We start from the raw sequence: 19,856 nt of genomic DNA on the forward strand, positions 1-19,856 counted from the left end.
ACTCTGGTCTGTGGGAACGGCTGCAGCAAGGGACTTACTTTCCTGACCAGAAAATAACCGTTGGGGATGTTGAAATGCCTATAGTTATCCTTGGGGACCGAGTCTGCCCCTTAATGCCATGGCTCATGAAACCATACACAGACAACCTGGACAGTAGTCAGGAGCTGTTCAGCTATAGGCTGAGCAAGTGCAGAATGGTGGTAGAATGTGCATTTGGACTTTAAAAGTGCACTGGCCCAGTTTACCTCCTCAGTTTGACCTCAGCAAAACCAGTATTCCCATTGTTATTACTGCTTGCTGTGTGCTTCACAACATCTGTGAGAGTAACGGGGAGATGTTTATGGTGGGGTGGGAGGTTGAGGCAAATTGCCTGGCCGCTGATTACGCGCAGCCAGACACCAGGGTGGTTAGAAGAGCACAGCAGGGCACGCTGTGCATCAGAGAAGCTTTGAAAACCCGTTTCATGACTGGCCAGGCTATGGTGTGAAAGTTCTGTTTATTTCTCCTTGATGAAAACCTGCCCCCTTGGTTCACTCTACTTTCCTGTAAGCCAACTGCCCTCCCCCCTTCGATCACCGCTTGCAGAGGCAATAAAGTCATTGTTTTTTTCAAATTTATGCATTCTTTATTAATTCATAACACAAATGGGGGGATAACTGCTAAGGTAGCCCAGGAGGGGTTGAGGAGGAGGGAAGCCCCGGATGGGGTGCTGGAGGAGGGGAGGATGGAAGGACAAGGCCACACTGCACTTCAAAACTTATTGAATGCCAGGTTTCTGTTGCTTGGGCAGTCCTCTGTGGTGGAGTAACTGGATGCCCGGAGGCCCCCCACGCTGTGTTCTTGGGTGTCTGTGCTCCTGCTGCCTTTCCTGCACCTCAACCATACGCCGGAGCATATCAGTTTGATCCTCGAGTAGCCTCGGCATTGCATCCTGCCATCCTGCCAGCCTCTTATCACGCTGATGCCACCGCTCCTCTTGCTCGTCCCTCCTGTCCTCTCGCTCGTCCCTCCTGTCCTCGCGTTCATTTTGGGCTTTCCTGGACTCTGACATTGTCTCCCTCCATGCATTGTGCTGGGCTCTTTCAGCGTGGGAGGTCTGCATGAGTTCAGAGAACATTTCATTGCGAGTGCGGTTTTTTTTTGGCTTCTAGTCTTTGATAGCCTCTGGGATGGAGATGATACGTGGAGCGATGAAACATTTGCAGCTGCGGGAGGGAAAAAAGGGAGATTAGTCTTTAAAAAGAGACATTCTAGAGAACAATGGGTAGACTCTTTCACGGTGAACCAAGCTGTTAACATTACATAGCACGTGTGCTTTCTTTACAAGGTTGCATTTTGCCTCTTATATCGAGGGCCTACTGGTATGGTGTGAGAGATCACACATGCAGGGCCGGCAGGCAACAGAATTCGGCTTGCAGGCAGATGTGGTAAGCCACAGTCTTTTGGCTTCTTTAACCTTCCTAACATGTGGGAATGGTTTCAAACAGCAGCACTCTCATTTCATATACAAAGCACCCACTGGGTTGGCCCTTTAAAATGGGTTGGCCATTTAAAAGGAGGGGCTGCAGTTTTCGGATTAGCGTGCAGCACAAACCCAACTAAGTCCCCACCCGCACAGTTCTCTGGGATGATTGTTTCACCCCTCCCCCCACCACATGGCTAACAGCGGGGATGATTTCTGTTCAGCCACAGGCAAACAGTCCAGCAGGAACGGCCACCTCTGAATGTCCCCTTAATAAAATTCCCCTATTTCAACCAGGTGACCATGAATGATATCACTCTCCTGAGGATATCACAGAGAGATAAAGAACTTGTTGCTTGAATGCCAGCAAACACCGGGACCATATGCTGCCATGCTTTGTTATGCAATGATTCCAGACTACGTGCTGCTGGCTTGCCATGGTAAAGTGTCCTACCATGGAGGACAGAATAAGGCTGCCCTCCCCAGAAACCTTTTGCAAAGGCTTTGGGAGTACATCCAGGAGAGCTTCATTGAGATGTCCCTGGAGGATTTCCGCTCCATCCCCAGACACGTTAATAGACTTTTCCAGTAGCTGTACTGGCCGCGAATGCATCCCAAGTCTTCAGGGCAAATTAATCATTAAACGCGCTTGCTTTTAAACCGTGTATTATATGTACAAAGGTACACTCACCAGAGGTCTCTTCTCAGCCTTCTAGGTCCAGGAGCCCGCCTTCAGTGGGTTGGGAGGGTACTAGATCCAGCGTGAGCAACAGTTCCTGGCTGTCGGAGAAAACGGTTTCACTGCTGGTTTGCTGTGCTTCAGCCTCCTCCTCCTCCTCCTCATCTTCCTTGTCCCCAAAATCTGCATCCCTGTTGTGTGAGAGTCCATTGACAGAGTCCATGCACAGGGCTGGGGTAGTTGGAGGGGCACCCCGTAGAATGGCATGCAGCTCATCATAGAAGCGGCATGTCTGGGGCTCTGACCCAGAGCGACCGTGTGCCTCTCTGGTTCTTTGGTAGGCTTGCCTGAACTCCTTAAGTTTCACGTGGCACTGCTGTGTGTCCCTGTTATAGCCTCTGTCCTTCATGCCCTTGGAGATTTTTTCAAATATTTTTGCATTTCATCTTTTCGAACGGAGTTCCGATATCACGGATTCATCTCTCCATACAGTGATCAGATCCAGTACCTTCCGTTCAGTCCATGCTGGAGCTCTTTTGCGATTCTGGGACTGCATGGTCACCTGTGCTGAAGAGCTCTGCATGGTCACCTGTGCTGATCAGCTCGCCACACTGGCCAAACAGGAAATGAAATTCAAAAGTCTGGGGGGCTTTTCCTGTCGACCTGGCCAGTGCATCTGAGTTGAGAGTGCAGTCCAGAGCAGTCACAATGGAGCACTCTGGGATAGCTCCCGGAGGCCAATACTGTCGAATTGCATCCACACTACCCCAAATTGGACCCAGCAAGGTTGATTTCAGCACTAATCCACTTAGAATATCAGGGTTGGAAGGGACCTTGGGAGGTCATCTAGTCCAACCCCCTGCTCAAAGCAGGACTTGTCAGGGAGGAGTACAGAAACCGGTTTTAAGAGCCCTTAAAGTCAGAAAATCATAGAGAATCATAGAGACAGTTACAAGAAATGGGTAATAATGGGTTGCTTGGAGATCAGTTTGTGACCCTCCAGCCATTTTCTGTTGAAAAACTGAGGATCTGATGCTGTAGCATGGGCCTCTGATTCGTGTAGGGGTTCAGCGAAGTCAGTGGGACCCCTTCTGAGACTCAAGGGTCTGCACTAGCAGAGGATTTCATTGCAGGGTAGGTGTTTAAACTGGGAACTGTTTACAAAAATTCCTAGCAAGAGCTTCTAAGTTTCAAATAGCCCAGCAGTTTTCTGGAGGGAAAAACAATACATGGGAATTTCATTTATCAAGTGTCAAGTTCTGCTTTTGGGTTCATAGGTTTTAGAGAGTCCAAATTTGGGTAGGGGAAAAAGCAGTGGTTCTTCTACATAGGCTCTGTCTACTTGCCAAACTCTGCCCATTAAATAAGCCAAAATGAGATGCTAATCATCATAGGTTGTGAAGACCCTCTGATTAGGCATGCTGTGTTGGGCTTTGCTTGGCTATGTCCTCCATTGTTGAAGCTCAAATATTCAGCTGGGGTCATTGGCCTTGGCTCTCATTGGGCTCTGCTGGATTTCACTAACCTCCATGCACTTGCATTTTTCTTGATTTGTGGAGAGGGAAGGAAGTTGTGTAGTACTCTACCAAGTGCAACCAAAATGAGATGTCACAGTAGTTTGTATAGGTCTTCATAATTGATTTGTGCCTCTGTTTTTTACATACCTTGATCAGCTGGGAAACAGTTAATAATGTGGGCACTTAACTCAAATGCTCAGTGGTGATAATTTAACACCTTATATCAACAAGGCCAGTTTATACCTCTGAGTCATTGTTTCAGGCCCTCTGCAAACTGGGGAAAACATTGCTGTATTCATTTTCAAGGTTTTCTTTAAGGGCTAGAGGCTCTATATTTAAAATGAACATTTATATTCTGAACCACAAAGTGGCAGTTTGGGGAAAACAGACATACGGCATATGCCATAAGATAAAAATATATCTTTTATTTGATCTGTGTTTGTGGTTTTCATTTGCATCAAAATTTGTCCATTAGAAGCCATAAATAAAGTTGGTTTCAGAGTAGCAGCCATGTTAGTCTGTATCCGCAAAAAGAAAAGGAGTACTTGTGGCACCTTAGAGACTAACAAATTTATTTGAGCATAAGCTTTCATGAGCTACAGCTCACTTCATCAGAGCTGTAGCTCAGGAAAGCTTATGCTCAAATAAATTTGTTAGTCTCTAAGGTGCCACAAGTACTCCTTTTCTATTTATAAATAAAGTTGTGCTCTCTTAATTAATGTCCTCTGTGAAAACATGAAGAATAGGTAACCTGTAAAATATGTTTTTCAGTTTATCATCTTTTTAAACACAGATTTACTCCATACTCCCGTGGAAACATTACTTTCAGCATTCTTACACCTGAACCAAATCGTCGGCCTGGTTACAATGACTTCTACAATACTCCATCTCTCCAAGATTTTGTAAAAGCCACGCAAGTGAGGATTCATCTTCTTGGCCAGTATCATACAACTGAGCCTTGGGTCAACTTCAGGCACAGATACTATGGAGTTGATGAAATTACAATCAGTGGAAGGTAGGAGTTATCTGAATGTCTTTTTTTGGTTAAAGAAACTTCTGAACAATTGAAAATTTGAGCAAGATGTGTGATATATCATTAGCCACCTTGAAGTTAATGGCTGTACTCTGGTTTTACTTTGATTGTGCAAAATATCTGACTGATAGTATTGGATCAGGTCCCACATACCACTGAACCTATTTTCTGAACGTTTATCCAAATGCATATTTAAAATAATTAATGACTTTTATTACACAAATATGTCAAAAGAGGTTTTTTCTTGGAGTTACAAACTCTTCTAAATAGGAACTTATAACTGAAATCCTTGCTTTTGCTTTGCTTTAGTAGGTCGTCTAAGTTTCATTACAGATTTCCAGACAAATTTAATGGTCTTAATAGCGATCTACATTCTTTGTTTTTGCCACAGTTTTTCCTTTAAAAAGGAAGCTGTTCTGAAAGTGTTGTATTATCTGTGACTGACAACTTTAATTTGTATGTTAAGTATGCAATCTTGTCATAGGACTAATTATGCCCTGTAAATAATATGCAAATTTAACAGTGAAATAGTCTCCAAAGGAGCATATGGTGCTGATTTTTGTGAACAAGTATTATATCTGAATCTATATTTTGAGAGATGTGATCTCATTTTGGATAACAACCTATCAGGGATCACATTCACTTTTATATTAAATTAATTTCCTTAATTTGTAAAATGTTCGCTATTTATTTAGATGTATTGTGATTTCTCTTTCACTTAAACAGCTGTGTCAGTGACTTTTTACATGCACAGTCCTTTCTACTGCAGAGCTACGAGGCTATTTCATACCTCCAAAAAGAAAAGACTGCAGGCTCAATTCTGCGGTCAGTTACTTGGGTGTATTACCTATTGACTTTCATAGAAGGACTTGACTTCAGTGGGAGTAATTTTTGTGTAATTGAGGGCAAAATTGGGCCCTGTATGTTTAAGTTCAATATATGTAAGATCTTTAAGATATTATGACCAAGTTATAAGATCAAAGGGTTAATATTGACAAGATAGGTGCTAGCTGTAGTAAATAATTAAGACCTTGTATCTGCATAGTATATAATGAAAGCACGTAATGCACACTTGATAACTTAATAGTTGGTCTAGAAACAGTCCTGTCAATTTACTCCCCTGGAAAGCTGCATTTACTTGACATTTATAAATGTTGAATGGAGAAGACATCTAATAGTTACTACACTTAAGAACAGTATTTTCTGGGACTTGGTTTATTCTTAACAAAGCAGAAAATTACCTTCATGACAGTGTAAAAATAGTGGAGAGATGTCTCTCAAATAATGCATGTTGTGTATTTTCTTTAATAGCTGTTTTTGTTTGCAGGTGTAATTGTCATGGTCATGCTGATCATTGTGATACAAGTAATACACCATATAGATGCCTCTGCTCCAAGGACAGCTACACACAAGGAGATAATGTAAGTCCTACCATCCTTCAGGTATTATATCTAGGCGTGGGCTTTAAGCACAAAATTTGGAGCTTTTTTGGATCCCATGTTTTGAAAGGGAAAAGTTGCAAAATTTGGCTTTAGATCCAGGTATGGATTATAAAAAATTCCATCCTCAAAGTTCAGGGGTGTTTGGGTTCAAAGGTTTGGTTTGGCCTGTTGCAAGAATATTGTGAGCTGCAAAATTTGTATCCAGATATAAATTTAGATTTTGAACATCTATGAAAGATTTTTGGATACTTGGGATTCCTCTGAGGCCAATTTCTGATTTTTATCTTACAATGAAATACTTTACTGTAGTTAATTGCTGGAAGATTCTATGTGGAGTCTAAAATGGAAACATTTTGAACATGTGTTAATTTATACTCGGAAAGCATGTGTAAGGTTAACAGAAAGCTGAGACTATACTTGGCCGTGTAGGCTTACTGCTTAGATATGCTCTCAGGACTATAATTGAAATGAATAGAAGAACAGAATCTGCCCCAATGGCTCTGATACTAACATTTAAAAAAAATGAAATCTAAGCATTCGCGTTTTTAGAGGCTAGTTGAAAATGTTAATCTGCTCATATTTTTACCGTCACATATGACATTTAGATATTTTTGATGCATCTCTTTCTCTCTAACTGCAATGGACTATTGTTTTAGTAAGAGATTAGGGTTAATATTGACACTTTTGAATATTTTCCACATTTTTTTAAAAAAATTGGAATTTAGGATAAATCTGTTATTTTTCTATTGGAACCAGAATTAAAGCACTATATTATTATTATTATTTTTAAAGATCTGGATATATTCCAGAAAGAAAGTCCTCAGTTCTACTGTGTTCTTCTCACCATTAATAATAATGCTCAATAAACAGGGCTTCTGTGAATCGCACTGCAGCCATTTGGCAAACTTAAGCCCTGATAGTTTCCCAGTGTTCTTGGCATCAGAATACCCAGAAAGAATACCTTTACTGAAAATAAGAGAGTGCTAGGGGAAATTGGGGAGGAGGGTACAGACTAATGCCCCTTTCGGTATATTTTCTGTTTTTCTTGTCCAGCCATGTGTAAGCTATATGAAACTGTAAAGTTGACTTCCCAGGGGGAGCCTGGGCAGATGGAATAAGAAAAAGGTGTATCATTTGGCATTCTTACAGGATTTTTTCATCTGTGACTCAGCAAAAGCCGAGCCATCTGTTATATATAAACTATAATAAATACTTTATTGAATATTCAATATACAGTTCTGCTTTGGCTGAACCAGATGTGTAAATTAAGTAAACTAGCTTGAAAAAAGGCCTCAATTCTAAGCTCCCCCGTTCCCGTGCTGGATGCAGGAATAGGGTGGAGGAAAGAGAAGTGAAGATTAGTTTGTCACCTTGTGCCTTCTGGACTCCGGGACTGTTGGCAGGCCTGCCTGGTCCAGGAGTTGAGAATGTAGCAGCTCAAGACTCTTGAGGGGGAGCCAGTGATTTCCCTTTCTCTAGAAACCCCTCCTTTGCAAGTCTTCACCTTCTCCATTGTGAGTTTCTGGCTCTCTCTGTTCCTGACTAAAAGTCTGCTTGGGCCTAATTTTAAAGACCGGCCCAAACCTACCTAGATTACAGCCAATCTGAACCAGACCCAAGCGTGTTGGTTTGTTTTCAGACTAGACTCAACCCAACCCAATCCCAGCACCTGTGGTGGGGTCCTGTTGGAATTGAGTTGGGTTGCGAGGGTCTAGCTGCTGGCTCAGACTTTATTTTGTTTTCTCCACAGAGTTCCTGGGGGCTAATTACTCCCTGGCCCACCAGCTGCTCCCCTGTTCTCCTGGCCCAGCATTCCTCACTGTAGAGCGACCTGTTTCCCATGAACCTGTGTCTGCACTGCAGCCATAGCCTTGTCTTTAGGTCTTGGCCTGGTGGGGGCTTCTGGCTCCCCATAGCCAAAATCCATCTCTGGATGTCTCCTCTATGTAGGGTTGGTGACGTGGCAGCCACGTGCCTCACTCCTGCTGCTGGCTGCCTCACTGTGCTGTGTGTGCTGCAGAATGAGAGGCGCTGCATCTTGTTGGCAAGCTTACCCTGCAGCACACCATGCTTAGTGAGGTGGTGGTGGCTGGTAGGAGCGGGAAAAGCAGTCACTGCCACGCCAACCCTACAGGCAGAAGAAGTTGATTAGAGACTACCTGACCCAAGCCCGAGAGTGTCAGGTTGTTTTCATACTTGATTCGACCCAATTCCAACACCTGTAGTCGTGTTCTGTGTGGATTTGGGTTGGATTGCAGGAATCTGTTCCTGAGCTTTCCCTCAAGCCTGGAGTGTGCAGGAGAGGTGGGCTGCTCTGGGAACTGGGTGCAGGGAGAAACCAGTAGAGAATTGACAGTAGTTCCGTGTGGGGAGAGAGGGCTGCTGGCTGTGGGGAGTAGGCAGATAATGTGAGGCTCTTGGGCTGCTCAGTGTGGGATGTCTTACAGGCCTTGTAGAGGGAGAGGGCTAAGTAAGAAAAAGGTCCTGTTTGGTTGAAGAAGTGGGAGAGTTTTCTCAGCTCCCGTTCCTTAGTGAGGAGCTTTATGGATGAACAGTCTCATCTTTAGCACCATGAGGAATATATCCCTTATCATTTTGTGCTCAACATTGATATATACAAATAATTATGTGAACAGATTTGTGGCTGGCTCAGTCAAAGTTGGATGTCTAAATAACAGCAATTGCTCAAGCAAAATTAGAAAGCTGACTAGAGTACCCTGCCAAACTCTTTCCTTCACCAAAAAAATTTAAATGTTATTTCCCCCTCATAGCTGTCTGTGCTTAATGTTTCTTCTTTTGAGTTATATCATATCTGTAAACTTCTTTAATAACTTAAAGTGGTGTTAATTGAAACCCACTATATCCTTTTTTATCACTGTGTTTCCGTAAAGCTAGCCTTAGGGTAGCTCATATCATCATAAGCACATTGCCAGCATACTTTGTGCATCAGGGGTAAGAACTTTATCCTGTCTCTGCCACATGATGAAATCACTCACCTATGATAAACACTTGCATTAGCCCTTTCTTTGAGATAGGGCTGTAGGCTATCAAAATCATCTAAATTCTAATATAGTGATGTTGTAAACTCTGAAAAATTAGTGAGCTGGGTGTGTGTGGGCGTGCCTATTTTTTTTCCCAGATGAATACAGAAACAGGTACGTTGCCGTACATATAGTATTACAGGGACATTGTCAGCTTGGAAATCACATTTCTTTCCAAAAATCCCAAACTACTGTAGTAGTAAGTAGCCCCTAAAATAACTTTAACTGGAAGGTATTAAATTCTAAAAAATAATCTTTTTTCATTTCATTTATGCTGTGCATTTAACAGCACTCTGCATAATCAGTTGCACTGTTTTTGTTGCTTGTACACATACTTCCAAAATTTGATGGATGTTACTCATTTCAGTCCCAAAGTTACCTCATTTCTACACAAATTTGGTGTTCCCTTCAGTTCTATTGTTGAAAATTAACCTCAAAAATAAAGAATTAAGAAACTGATCTTATAGAAAGAGCTATTTATTCTAAAGGAAAAGTCCCACTGCATTTTAAGTTTCTTGCATGAATAATTTTTTGTCTTTGTCACATCTTGTGTCCAATGGTGGACAAGCTTTCCTGGGGCCTGGAAAGTTTGACAGTAACAGCAACAAGCAAAGATGAAACTGAACGGGCAGCAAGAAGCAGAGAGAGAAAAGGTTGATGTGGGGTGAGAGGGTTAGCCTGAATTACATTTGTTGTTTTGCTCTCAGGATCACATCACAGATCCTTCTAAATATAAACAGAGGAACAGAGAGTCTTGTAACAATTTTTTTAAAGTAATTAAAAAATATTAAACTCTAATATTTAAATAGTAGAATACCAGAAAACTGAAGTTTTTAAAGTAGTCATTTTAAAAAAAATTCAAGTTGACAGTGTCCCTTTAATTAGAACAAGCATTGTGAAATGTGACTTTGTAAGTATTAATGATAAATATTTAATAAGATCTGGAAGTTCACCAAGCACTCTAGCAAGACCTGCGATACCTTGTGAAAACAAACCAAATACATATTAATGGTATAACTGCCTTATCAGGTAACTTTTGTCATTGTTAAAGGACTGTTTCAGTGGGTGTCACATTTTTTGAATTGGCTTGAGTGCATTGTGGTTTAAATTAACCAAATTCATTCAGAGAAAAATAAGCGGGTTGTTTAATTATATTTTTTCATTCTTTAACAGCAATATCAATATCTACTAAAGATGAACCAAAATAGAATTGGTTATTTGCAACTCATTATTCCCTTCCCTGATTTTCATGGGGAATTTACATTAATGAGATCCAAATGGCTCAAGATTTTGAGTTTGTAAGGCAAAACACACAACTGATGTAATGCAAAACGATGTAATGCACCTCTGTTTTTGACCATCTTGAGTAGCCATACACTCGTGGCTGGAACCAAGAGGGTGTTTTTCCTCTGTGTGGTTTACTTGGAACATAATGGTGGATATAGTACCTGAGTATGAAGACTTTAGTAGTCCTGTATTTCATACTACCATTGTTTCAAAATAAAAACCAGGTCATAGCTGTAGAGTTAGTGTTAAGACGGTAGATATGATACTCATTTCATTCAGGTTTTACCCCATCATAACTCTGTTGACTTCAGCAGAGGGGCTGCAGATGCTGCTATAACCCTGAGACTGCAGGAAGTGGTTGCAGAAAGCTCTCTGGCTTGTGGAGGAGGATTTGGATCCCCCTGGGCTTTGCAGCTAATTCCTGCACAAAACTCATGTACTCTTTATACGGGTGTCAGGATTAATTCCACAGGTAGATGTCTTCTCTTTGTATTAAATCCCTCCATGCAGACTTAATGTAATGCAGTAAAAGCTGTGTTATCCTGCACTTTATCAACTGGAAAGCTCTAGAAACCGGCATTTCTGATATCTCAATACAAATCTTCAATCTAATAACCAGGACCGATGCTGAAGCTATTTGGGACCTGAGAATTTCCGAGAGCAGTCGGACTCCGCTTGATTTAGCCGAGAAGAGTCAAATACTGTTCTTTCTGTTTGTATCTGCCATTGTGATCGGTCGGTTTATTACTCGGTGTATTGTCCTGTGTTTATTGTAAAATATCAACACCACCCTACCATTATGGTATCCAAAATACCAGCAAAAAGCAAAGAAGAGACCCATGAGAGAGTTGTGTTAACATTAAAACAGAAAATAGATATTTGTACATGTCTTGAAAAGGACAAGAATAGGAATGTTTTGATGCAAGAGTACAGTGTTGGCTCATCCACGATATACGACCTCAAGGATCGAAAAGGACAATTGTTCAATTTTTTTGCTAGTTGTGAGTCAAATAAAGCTGTTGAGCAACAGCCTATTAGAGTATCTAGATAGTGTTTTATATGAATGATTTTCACTGAAACGATTGGAGGGTGCCCCTATCTCTGGCTCATTGAAAAGGCAAAAGATTTTTATAACCAAATGCAATTGACTGAGCCATGTGCATTTTCTGCTGGGTGGCTTTCGTGTTTTAAACTTTGTCATAGCATTAGAAAGCTAGATGTGTCTGGTGAACAAAAATTGGCTGACCATGAAGCTGCAGAAAAATATTGTGAATTTTTAAAAAATTTAATTGCTGAACACGATCTGTCCCCTGAACAAATTTATAATGCTGATGAAACGGGCCTGTTTTGGCGATGCTGGCCAAATTCTGCCCTAGTAGGTGCAAGTGAATCTAATGCTGCTGGTTTTAAGCAGAATAAAGACAGACTAACTGTTCTCGTATGCTAATGCTGCAGGCTCGCATAAAGTAAAACTTTTAGTGATTGGAAAATATAATCATCCTAGAGCTTTCAAAGGTGTTGCACATTTTCACAGGTGTTGCACAAAGAGCAAAGTAATTCATGGACGGACAAATTTTTTATGATTGGTTTCATCATGTTTTTATACCTCGAGTGAAAGAACATTTTAGAAAAATAGGCTTACTTGAAGATAGCAAAGCTATTCTATTGCTAGACAATCGTAGAGCTCCCCTCATGAAACAGAGTTAGTGTCTGGTAATATTTTTATCATCTTTCTGCCTGCCAATGTTACTTCATTGATTCAACCTATGGACCAGGACATCATCCAGAACAAAAGGTTATTACAGAAGAGATTTCCTGAGAAAGTTGATCAATCATGAAGGCACTACACAGGACTTTCAATATCGTTATAATGTAAAAGATGCAATTTTTAATGTTGCTTGTGCCTGGAATTCTGTTAAAAGGTGACACATTAAGGAGAGCTTGGATAAAATTGTGGTCTAGTGTTATGTTTGCAGAAATGTCTTCTGATGAGGATGAATTTGAAGTCTTTAAAGTAAGAGTTAGAAAAAATACATTAGCATAAATTCTTGAAATGGTGGATACTCCTTCACACCCAGTCAACAAATTTCATGAAAGTGAGATAGAAAATTGTGTTGAAGCGGACAAGGAGGTTGAAGTGACACATACTGTTACTGATACAGAAATAATAGAGAATGTTTTGAATCCTGAAAAGTCAAAAGACACTGATAAAGACAGTGAACAAGAAGATTTTAGTGAAGAGGCCAAAATAACTTGGGGAAAGGTTGCTTCAGCTTTTGATTCGATAGTTAAATTTGCAGAAAGGCAGCCATGTTATACTGCCCAGGAGGTTATGCAATTGCACATTCTGCATTCCACTTTTATGCAAAAGAGGCAGAAGACAAGCAAGCAAGCTAATGTCGGGAATTTATTTAAAAAGCAGCTTCCAGGGTAAGTCATAGGGTTATTACAGATTCAGCCCAATCTGCTACACCTTCTACATCTACAATGATAATTGATGTTGATAATGATGACCCTGAGGCACTGCAAGATTCTGACGTGCCTTCTGAATCATCAAAGAAAGATTAAATTATGTTCGGTACAGTTTTAGTGTTAAGTGTATTTTTAGTGATCTGGGTATATGCCATGCGCTGCCCATAGTGATACGTAGTGTCATAAGATAACCTACTGTTTAGAAACCTTTACCTGTATACACCTAAGTGCTTCAAGAAACCAACCACTCTGCAGTACAGTACTACTACCGGATTGGTGAGTACCTTTTATTCATTTAATTGTATTCTAATTCTTTGCAAATTGGTATTCCGTTGGTAAGTATAAGTCTTAGTTAACTGGAATTTTTGACTACCCGGCAACCCCCATTCCCCCAACATGCCAGATAACAAAGCTTTTACTGTATTTTTGGGTAAATTTTCACTCTTTTGCAGGCACAAGTTACATCTGGATTTTTGAACCCACAAAAAGAGGTGTTCAAATCTTGTTACACCTCTATTTAATTATTGTGCTTTGGATATAAATCAAGTAGCTGTTGGATGAACTATTCATATGTACCCATAATTTGTTTTGCAGGCATAAGTTTTATGAGAACAGATAACACTGCAAACAAGGTGACTGAGGTTTGAACTTGCAACACAAAATAGTAGTAGTAACTCAGGTTCTGCAAGTAAGGGAATATATGAAAATTGAATGATTTTTGTTGAGTACCTTGGAACAGAAATCTGAGATCCTTTGACAAACTCCTAACATATGGCATAGTGTGCCCTTGTCACATTTCCACTTGGTGCAGCTAAAGTTACCATCTTGAGCATATCTGGCATATACATCTGGATGGATGTTGCACTCTAAAACAACAAAAGGAATTAAAAATCAAATAACTTACTACAGATGGAAATTGTCATTAAGTAAATCACTTGCTTTTAGTCCTTATCTGAAATGGATCGGTCTAAGTTGAGTTTCCAGACACAACTATTTTTTTCCTTTTTAGAGAGTTTTGTTTGGGTTGAAGACACATTTTGATGTGAAATTTGGAGCAGGGAATCCTTCCTTATGAGTGATTTGCATATTAGACCCAGCAGATTCTGTATAGGAAACAAATATCTACATCTGAGAAAGAAAAACAAAAAAACTTTCCTGGAAGAATTTTAAAATTCTTCTGAACCACTGGAAAGATCGTCCATTACCATATGAAAAGTAATAACTTACTTCATAGAACACCCATTTTCAAATTGCTGTATGAAATGGAGTTAACTAATCTTTACAGCACCTCTATGATGTAGGTCAGGAAGTACCCTCAATTTAAAGTAGAAACTGAGGTGCAGAGAATGAGGTCCTGATCTTTCAAACATTTACACAAGTGGGTAGTTTCACAAACATGAGTAATCTTGTGTCCAAAGAAGTTTTTGGGCCAGTGGAACATCATATGAAAAACTGGAACTGTCCATGAAAAAATGTGGCCCTTGATCACTGTAGCTTTACCTTGCCATGCACAGAGACTCCCTTGAATTGGTCACAATGTTCTCCCTTCTGTTTCTGAGAAATGTGCATGCCCTGGATTCTGAGATGCTATGCATGCCCTGGAGGTGTTTGGGTGCAAGTTGAGACTCAGTTATTGTTACAACATAGAGGACCGAGGCCTTCAAAGTTTTCAACTTAAACAATCAATGCAATCAAATACCTCTTCTGTTTTCAGTGCCCATTAAATTAAAAGAGGGTGCTACGCTGTTGATCCCCATGAATCAGATCAGTAAGCCATTTTATACTATTACAGGAGAATTGACTATTAATAAAGCCAGTTTGGATCAGTATATTTTTAGATACCTAATAAATTATTTGTGTCTGAACTGTTACAGCTTTTAGCATAGTATGTACTAGTTAATTAAATTAATAAGTGCCTTGCTATCTCAGGCTGTCCAATAAATAGTGTACTGTAGTTGGGGCATCAGGGATAAATCTGGGAGGAAGCCAGTAATTTCAGAATTAACTGAAATGAAACATAGCTGGCAAATGATTGACTAGCGTTTGGGAAAACAGCAAGTAGAAAGCCATCTGGTCAGGAGCCTTACAAGCTTGAAAATTTCGAGTATCTTTTGACATGTCTCTGGAAGTTATGGGTTAGTCCACGAATTTATCCTTGGAAAACTACTGTCATTTCACAAATGAAAGATCATAGACTTCTAAAATATTTTGTTGTACAAGAATTCATTGAAATATTGAAAGAGCTTGTTGCTGTCTCTAGTACCTGAAGACATGTTGCCCAGATGATCATTCACTAGGGGCGTTGTGGAAGGGTTACTGTTCTGTCTAAAAGGCTCATCCAACAGTAATACACTTCACTTTGCAAGGATGATGAAAATCCATATGAGATCTAAGTCAAATGGCAATTAAAGTTGCACTTGTCAGAGTTATCTTTTGCAGAAGTCAAAAAAGCGGGGCTGACTGGACAGTAAATTTCAGGGGCTCCTATCCATGTTAGTACGTGGGTTGGTCCTTTCCACACTGTTTGGTTGGTTGAACCATGTTTGGCTACAGCTATATTTAAATTGTACTTTTATTTTTTTAATTATGGCTGAAAAGCCAGTTTAGATGGGATTTTAGGAATAAATTTCCAATGGAATTTATAGAAAACTAGGCTCCCACTCCTGTTACTGTTCATAGTGCTGTTGTATTCCTAACATTGTGTGTAAGTAGCTGAAAAATGTAACTCCTGTGAACAATGATGAGAGTTGTAAACCTAAATTTCCAAATAGTTGGAAGACTATAGTTTTTGTAGCATAGCATTCCATATTGAAGTGGTAGCATTGATTCTTTGGAGGTGTCCACAATAATCTGCATGTTTTGGAGGAATTATGATACATTAGAAGAGCTTGAGTGAAAAAAAGTTGTATACTCTGTTATACTAGACAGGCTGCCATGCTGACTTTGAAGATAAGCAAATTTAGGGCCTGATCACGGGGGGCGGGGGTGTGTGTGTTCCAATTGCCCTACACTCACCATGAAGTTAAGTTACTATTTATTTGTTAATCACTGACTGCACACAAAGGGAAGATACAGATGATCCTATGATGTGGTCTGGTCAAGGTATAAACTGATGTGTGACTAACTCAGTCTGGAATGGACTCTTCACTATAGGACACAGAATACCTAACTACCTTTTTCACATGTCCTAGCCACTAGACCACATTTTAGTCTCTTTTACTTTATTTTCTGAATTCCTACATATGCCTTCTTTGCAGTAGTATTATAACCTTATCAGAATCAAGAAATACAGGCCTTTCTACTTGCAGGTATTATTCCATTGCTATGGAGGTCTGCTTTACTGGATTATGGCATCTGACTGGAGCAATAAGGAGTCATGTCTTCACTGAGAGAGGGCTGAAATTTTCCATGCTGGGTGTCTGCATTAGGCTGAATTATTATTATTATTTATTATTTATTTTATTTTATTATTTTTTTCAATTTCAGCCAGAATGATTCAGCTGTTTTTTGAGAACAAGGCTAATGACAAATAGACTGTTTTGCCCATGTTAAAAAAATTCTGGTGACCTTTTATTTGGAAAGCTAGAGCGGCCCAAGCTTTGGAGCAGGGACCTGAATATTAGCTGTTGTCTGACCAACTTATCAGACTTTGAAAAATTGCAGTTTGCACATGCTCAGTAGAGACTAATATTTTATATCCGCTAAATCCCTCAAAGATTCTGTCCACAATGTGCAGACTCCAGCCTAGGGCTAAGCAGGACTTTGCCTGAAATTTCAGTTTTGGACTGCTGCAGGCCATCCTGGGACGGGATAACTGAACTGAGAGCAGGAGACTGTTTCCTGTGCTATCAGTGACTCTCTTCCTGGGTCCATGCCACAAAAGAGGAAGGTGCCTGATCTGAATGCAGAGGGGACAAGAGCCAGACCCTTGGTGGGAGTAGATTGGGAGAAGAAGCCTGGGGAGTGGCAGGGGTAGAGAAGTCTTGACTGGAGGCTGGCAGAGGAAAAGAGGGACATTGGAACTGGGAGTTGGGTGTGAGGAGACTATGACTGGCTGGGCAAGGAAACTAGGACTGGAAGAGATGATGGAGTGATACTGGGAGTCAGTATGTGGGTAGAGACTGAGATTGGATGAACAGTCAAGGGAGATTGGGACTGAGAATTGTTGAGGTGGGAGGTGAGGTATAAGCAACAGGATGGAACATTTTAACAGAATTAGGGAAGACGGGCTTAATTAAGTATAACTTATTGTAAGGCTTAAAATGCTTGTACCTTTTCAAGCACCACTCTGCATTCTTGATATGTTGAAGATTGCTTCACTGTGATTTTCCTCCAGCATTCCAAATGATTAATAGGGAACTCTGCACATCTGCATTCAAGTTGATGTCATTAGGTCTATTCACCAATTTGCTGGATCCAGGAATTGTGATAAAATGATGACAAATTAGAGCAAAGACTTGTTTTGACTAATGAATTGGGTCAAGATAAGCTAGATATTTTGAGCCAGCTGACTTCATGTAATGCATTTTCCCAGAAAACTATCCCCAGAGAAAGTAAGAGGATCAGATGTATGTCAGCTTGGACATCTTTTTCCATTCGTGTGCATAGACTGAGCCAAACTCTGAAAGGTACTTGTCTGCACCTAGTCCTGTCAGAGAGAAATGACACCCAACATGATTTACTGACATCAGTACTATACTGGAGAAAGGACGTTCTGTCTATAATTAGCAGTCGTCGTCACTAAGCTGTGTCCAGTTCAGGGCACGCACTTTAAGAAGGATGAGAACAAATTGGAGACACTCCAGAGGAGAGGAGTAAAAATAAGAGGTTTAGAAAACATGCCTTTTGAGGAAAGGGTGAAAGATTTGTGCATGTTTACTCTAGAGAAGAGAAGCTGAGAAGAGTTGTCAAACTTGTTAAGGGCAGTTATAAAGAGGACAGTGATAAATTGTTCTCCATGTCCACCAAGTATAGAACAAGAAGTAATCAGCTTAGTTTGCAGTGTGGGAGATTTAGGTTAGATATTGGGGAAAACTTTGTAACTATAAGAATAGTTTAGCACTAGAACAGGTTATCCTAAGAAGGTTGTAAAATACCTGTCATTGGCGCTTTCTAAGGAAAGATTAGACTGACAAGACCACTTGATCTGAGAAATCCTAGATGTGGGACAAACACCCAAGATTCAGTATGCGAGGAAAAATAGTAGCTGAGGGAGCCTGATGCAATATGGATTCATGCCTATAAAGAACATCCTCCTCATCATTTCAATTTCTTGATTCTAGTATATCTGCTATCAATAGGGTGTAATCCCAGGTTGTTCCAGATCTGTGTGTGGTTCAGGGCTAGAAGTGGGTCTATGATAAGGACCATCCTTTGGAAAGAGGGACTTGTGAGAGGTGTGCTAGCTCTGACAAATAAAAATGAGTGGCAGCCTAAGTACCACAAAGCGATTGAAAGATTCAACCCATTTTAATTCCCTATTTTTTATAACTCCTTTGTAACTGTCCCTAGGTAATTCTTGATTTTGAAAACTCATTCTATAAATAATCTTGCAGAAAAGCAACTCATGGTAAAATATACAGTAACGGAAACTTCCAGAATCTGATTTGGCCAAAATGTATCAAGAACATATTTTAAAATATTTTACGTTCTATTCCAGTGTCTTGCCATTGGTACCCCCATTCTCTCTAAGCCTCTCCCTTAGAACCACAAATATTTGTAACCTGGCACAAATGTTTAGAAAATATCCTGAGTCGTTTTTCCAAAAGTGGACACTGCAGTGTTTAGGAATAGGGTAATAGTCCTTTAAACAGATGTTTGTGTGCCTAAATCTTCCAGTCATCATAATGTCATACATTTCAGCCAGCACTGGATCAAATTTAGTTTTGTGTTGTACCGTGGCTTTTGTTATTGGCATAGTTACATTTTGCAGATGTAAAAAAGCTAGAAGCAAAGGCCTTTCAGTATGATCTCCCATTACATATGAAATTAGAGCTCCTATTCCATACTTGTGCAGCTAGATCCCAGATAATGGTTTACTAGCTATATGTAAGTTTGCAAGGCCTAGCTGTATACATACAGCTGTTCTGACATATTTCTGGCAGCGTCTAGAACAGAATACACAGAGGTCTTACAACTATTGAAAGGAATACTACACCATTCCTATACACGGCAGACACACAGTATGTCCTATGGCACAGATGATTTGTGATATAGTTGTCTCTAAAAGATGCTGTCTACACTAGAGTTTAAGTGAAGTCCAAGACTTAAATAACTAAATCACTGTTGACCAAAAATTATCTCCAGTGTCAAATGCCAACATCCTGGACCCCTCCCATTAAGGCTTCAGTTGGGAGCATGGGACAAACAGCACTTCTTGCTTTGGTGCATTACTTCCTCCTGCTTGTTGACAATAAAAATACATCCATTCTCATTCTACTGGACCTTTCAAGCATTTAATACCATTGATAACCAAACACTCTTGTCCTGTCCTCAAGAAACTGCAGGAGTGATGGAAATACCCTGAAATGGCAGAGTTTTTCCTTGTTAAGCAAACCCAGAACTGTTATGGTCAAAAGCTCTCACTTATGAGGTTTTGCAAGGTTGAGTCCCCATCCTGTTCAATACCTATATAAACGTGTCTAGAAAGCTAGTAAGACAAAACAGGCTGCAGTGCCAGCAGTGTGTGGACAACACCCAGCTCTACATTTCTCTCATTGCAAACATTAAGGGCTCTCTCTCCAAGCTTTCCAAAAGTGCCTAGCTGAAGAGCAGATGACTGAAGTTGAACCTTGACAAGACTGAGAGCATGCTGGTAGGAAGAAGGAAGTGCTTTGAAGAATTCACCTCTATTTCAGCCCTCACTATTGAAGTAATCTATACTCATATTGTTAGATTGAACTGCTGCCTTGGGAGCTGTCTTA

The 19,856-nt window shown here is 40.3% G+C and overlaps 1 protein-coding gene across 2 annotated transcripts in view; it reads left to right on the forward strand.

Annotated features, from left to right (window-relative positions):
• Positions 1-19,856, forward strand: part of USH2A (usherin) — a gene marked incomplete at its 5' end in the record, with an annotated part of 586,511 nt that overhangs the window by 56,698 nt on the left and 509,957 nt on the right. For both annotated transcript variants that reach the window (XM_084623291.1, XM_084623290.1), the window contains 2 exons: positions 4,452-4,673; positions 6,019-6,112. In XM_084623291.1, the coding sequence (XP_084479417.1) occupies positions 4,452-4,673; positions 6,019-6,112 (316 nt within the window). The remainder of the gene's footprint in view (positions 1-4,451; positions 4,674-6,018; positions 6,113-19,856) is intronic.

This window comes from Lepidochelys olivacea (genome assembly GCF_965140295.1).
Source record: "Lepidochelys olivacea isolate rLepOli2 genome assembly, chromosome: 3".
Lineage (NCBI taxonomy): Eukaryota > Metazoa > Chordata > Testudines > Cheloniidae > Lepidochelys > Lepidochelys olivacea.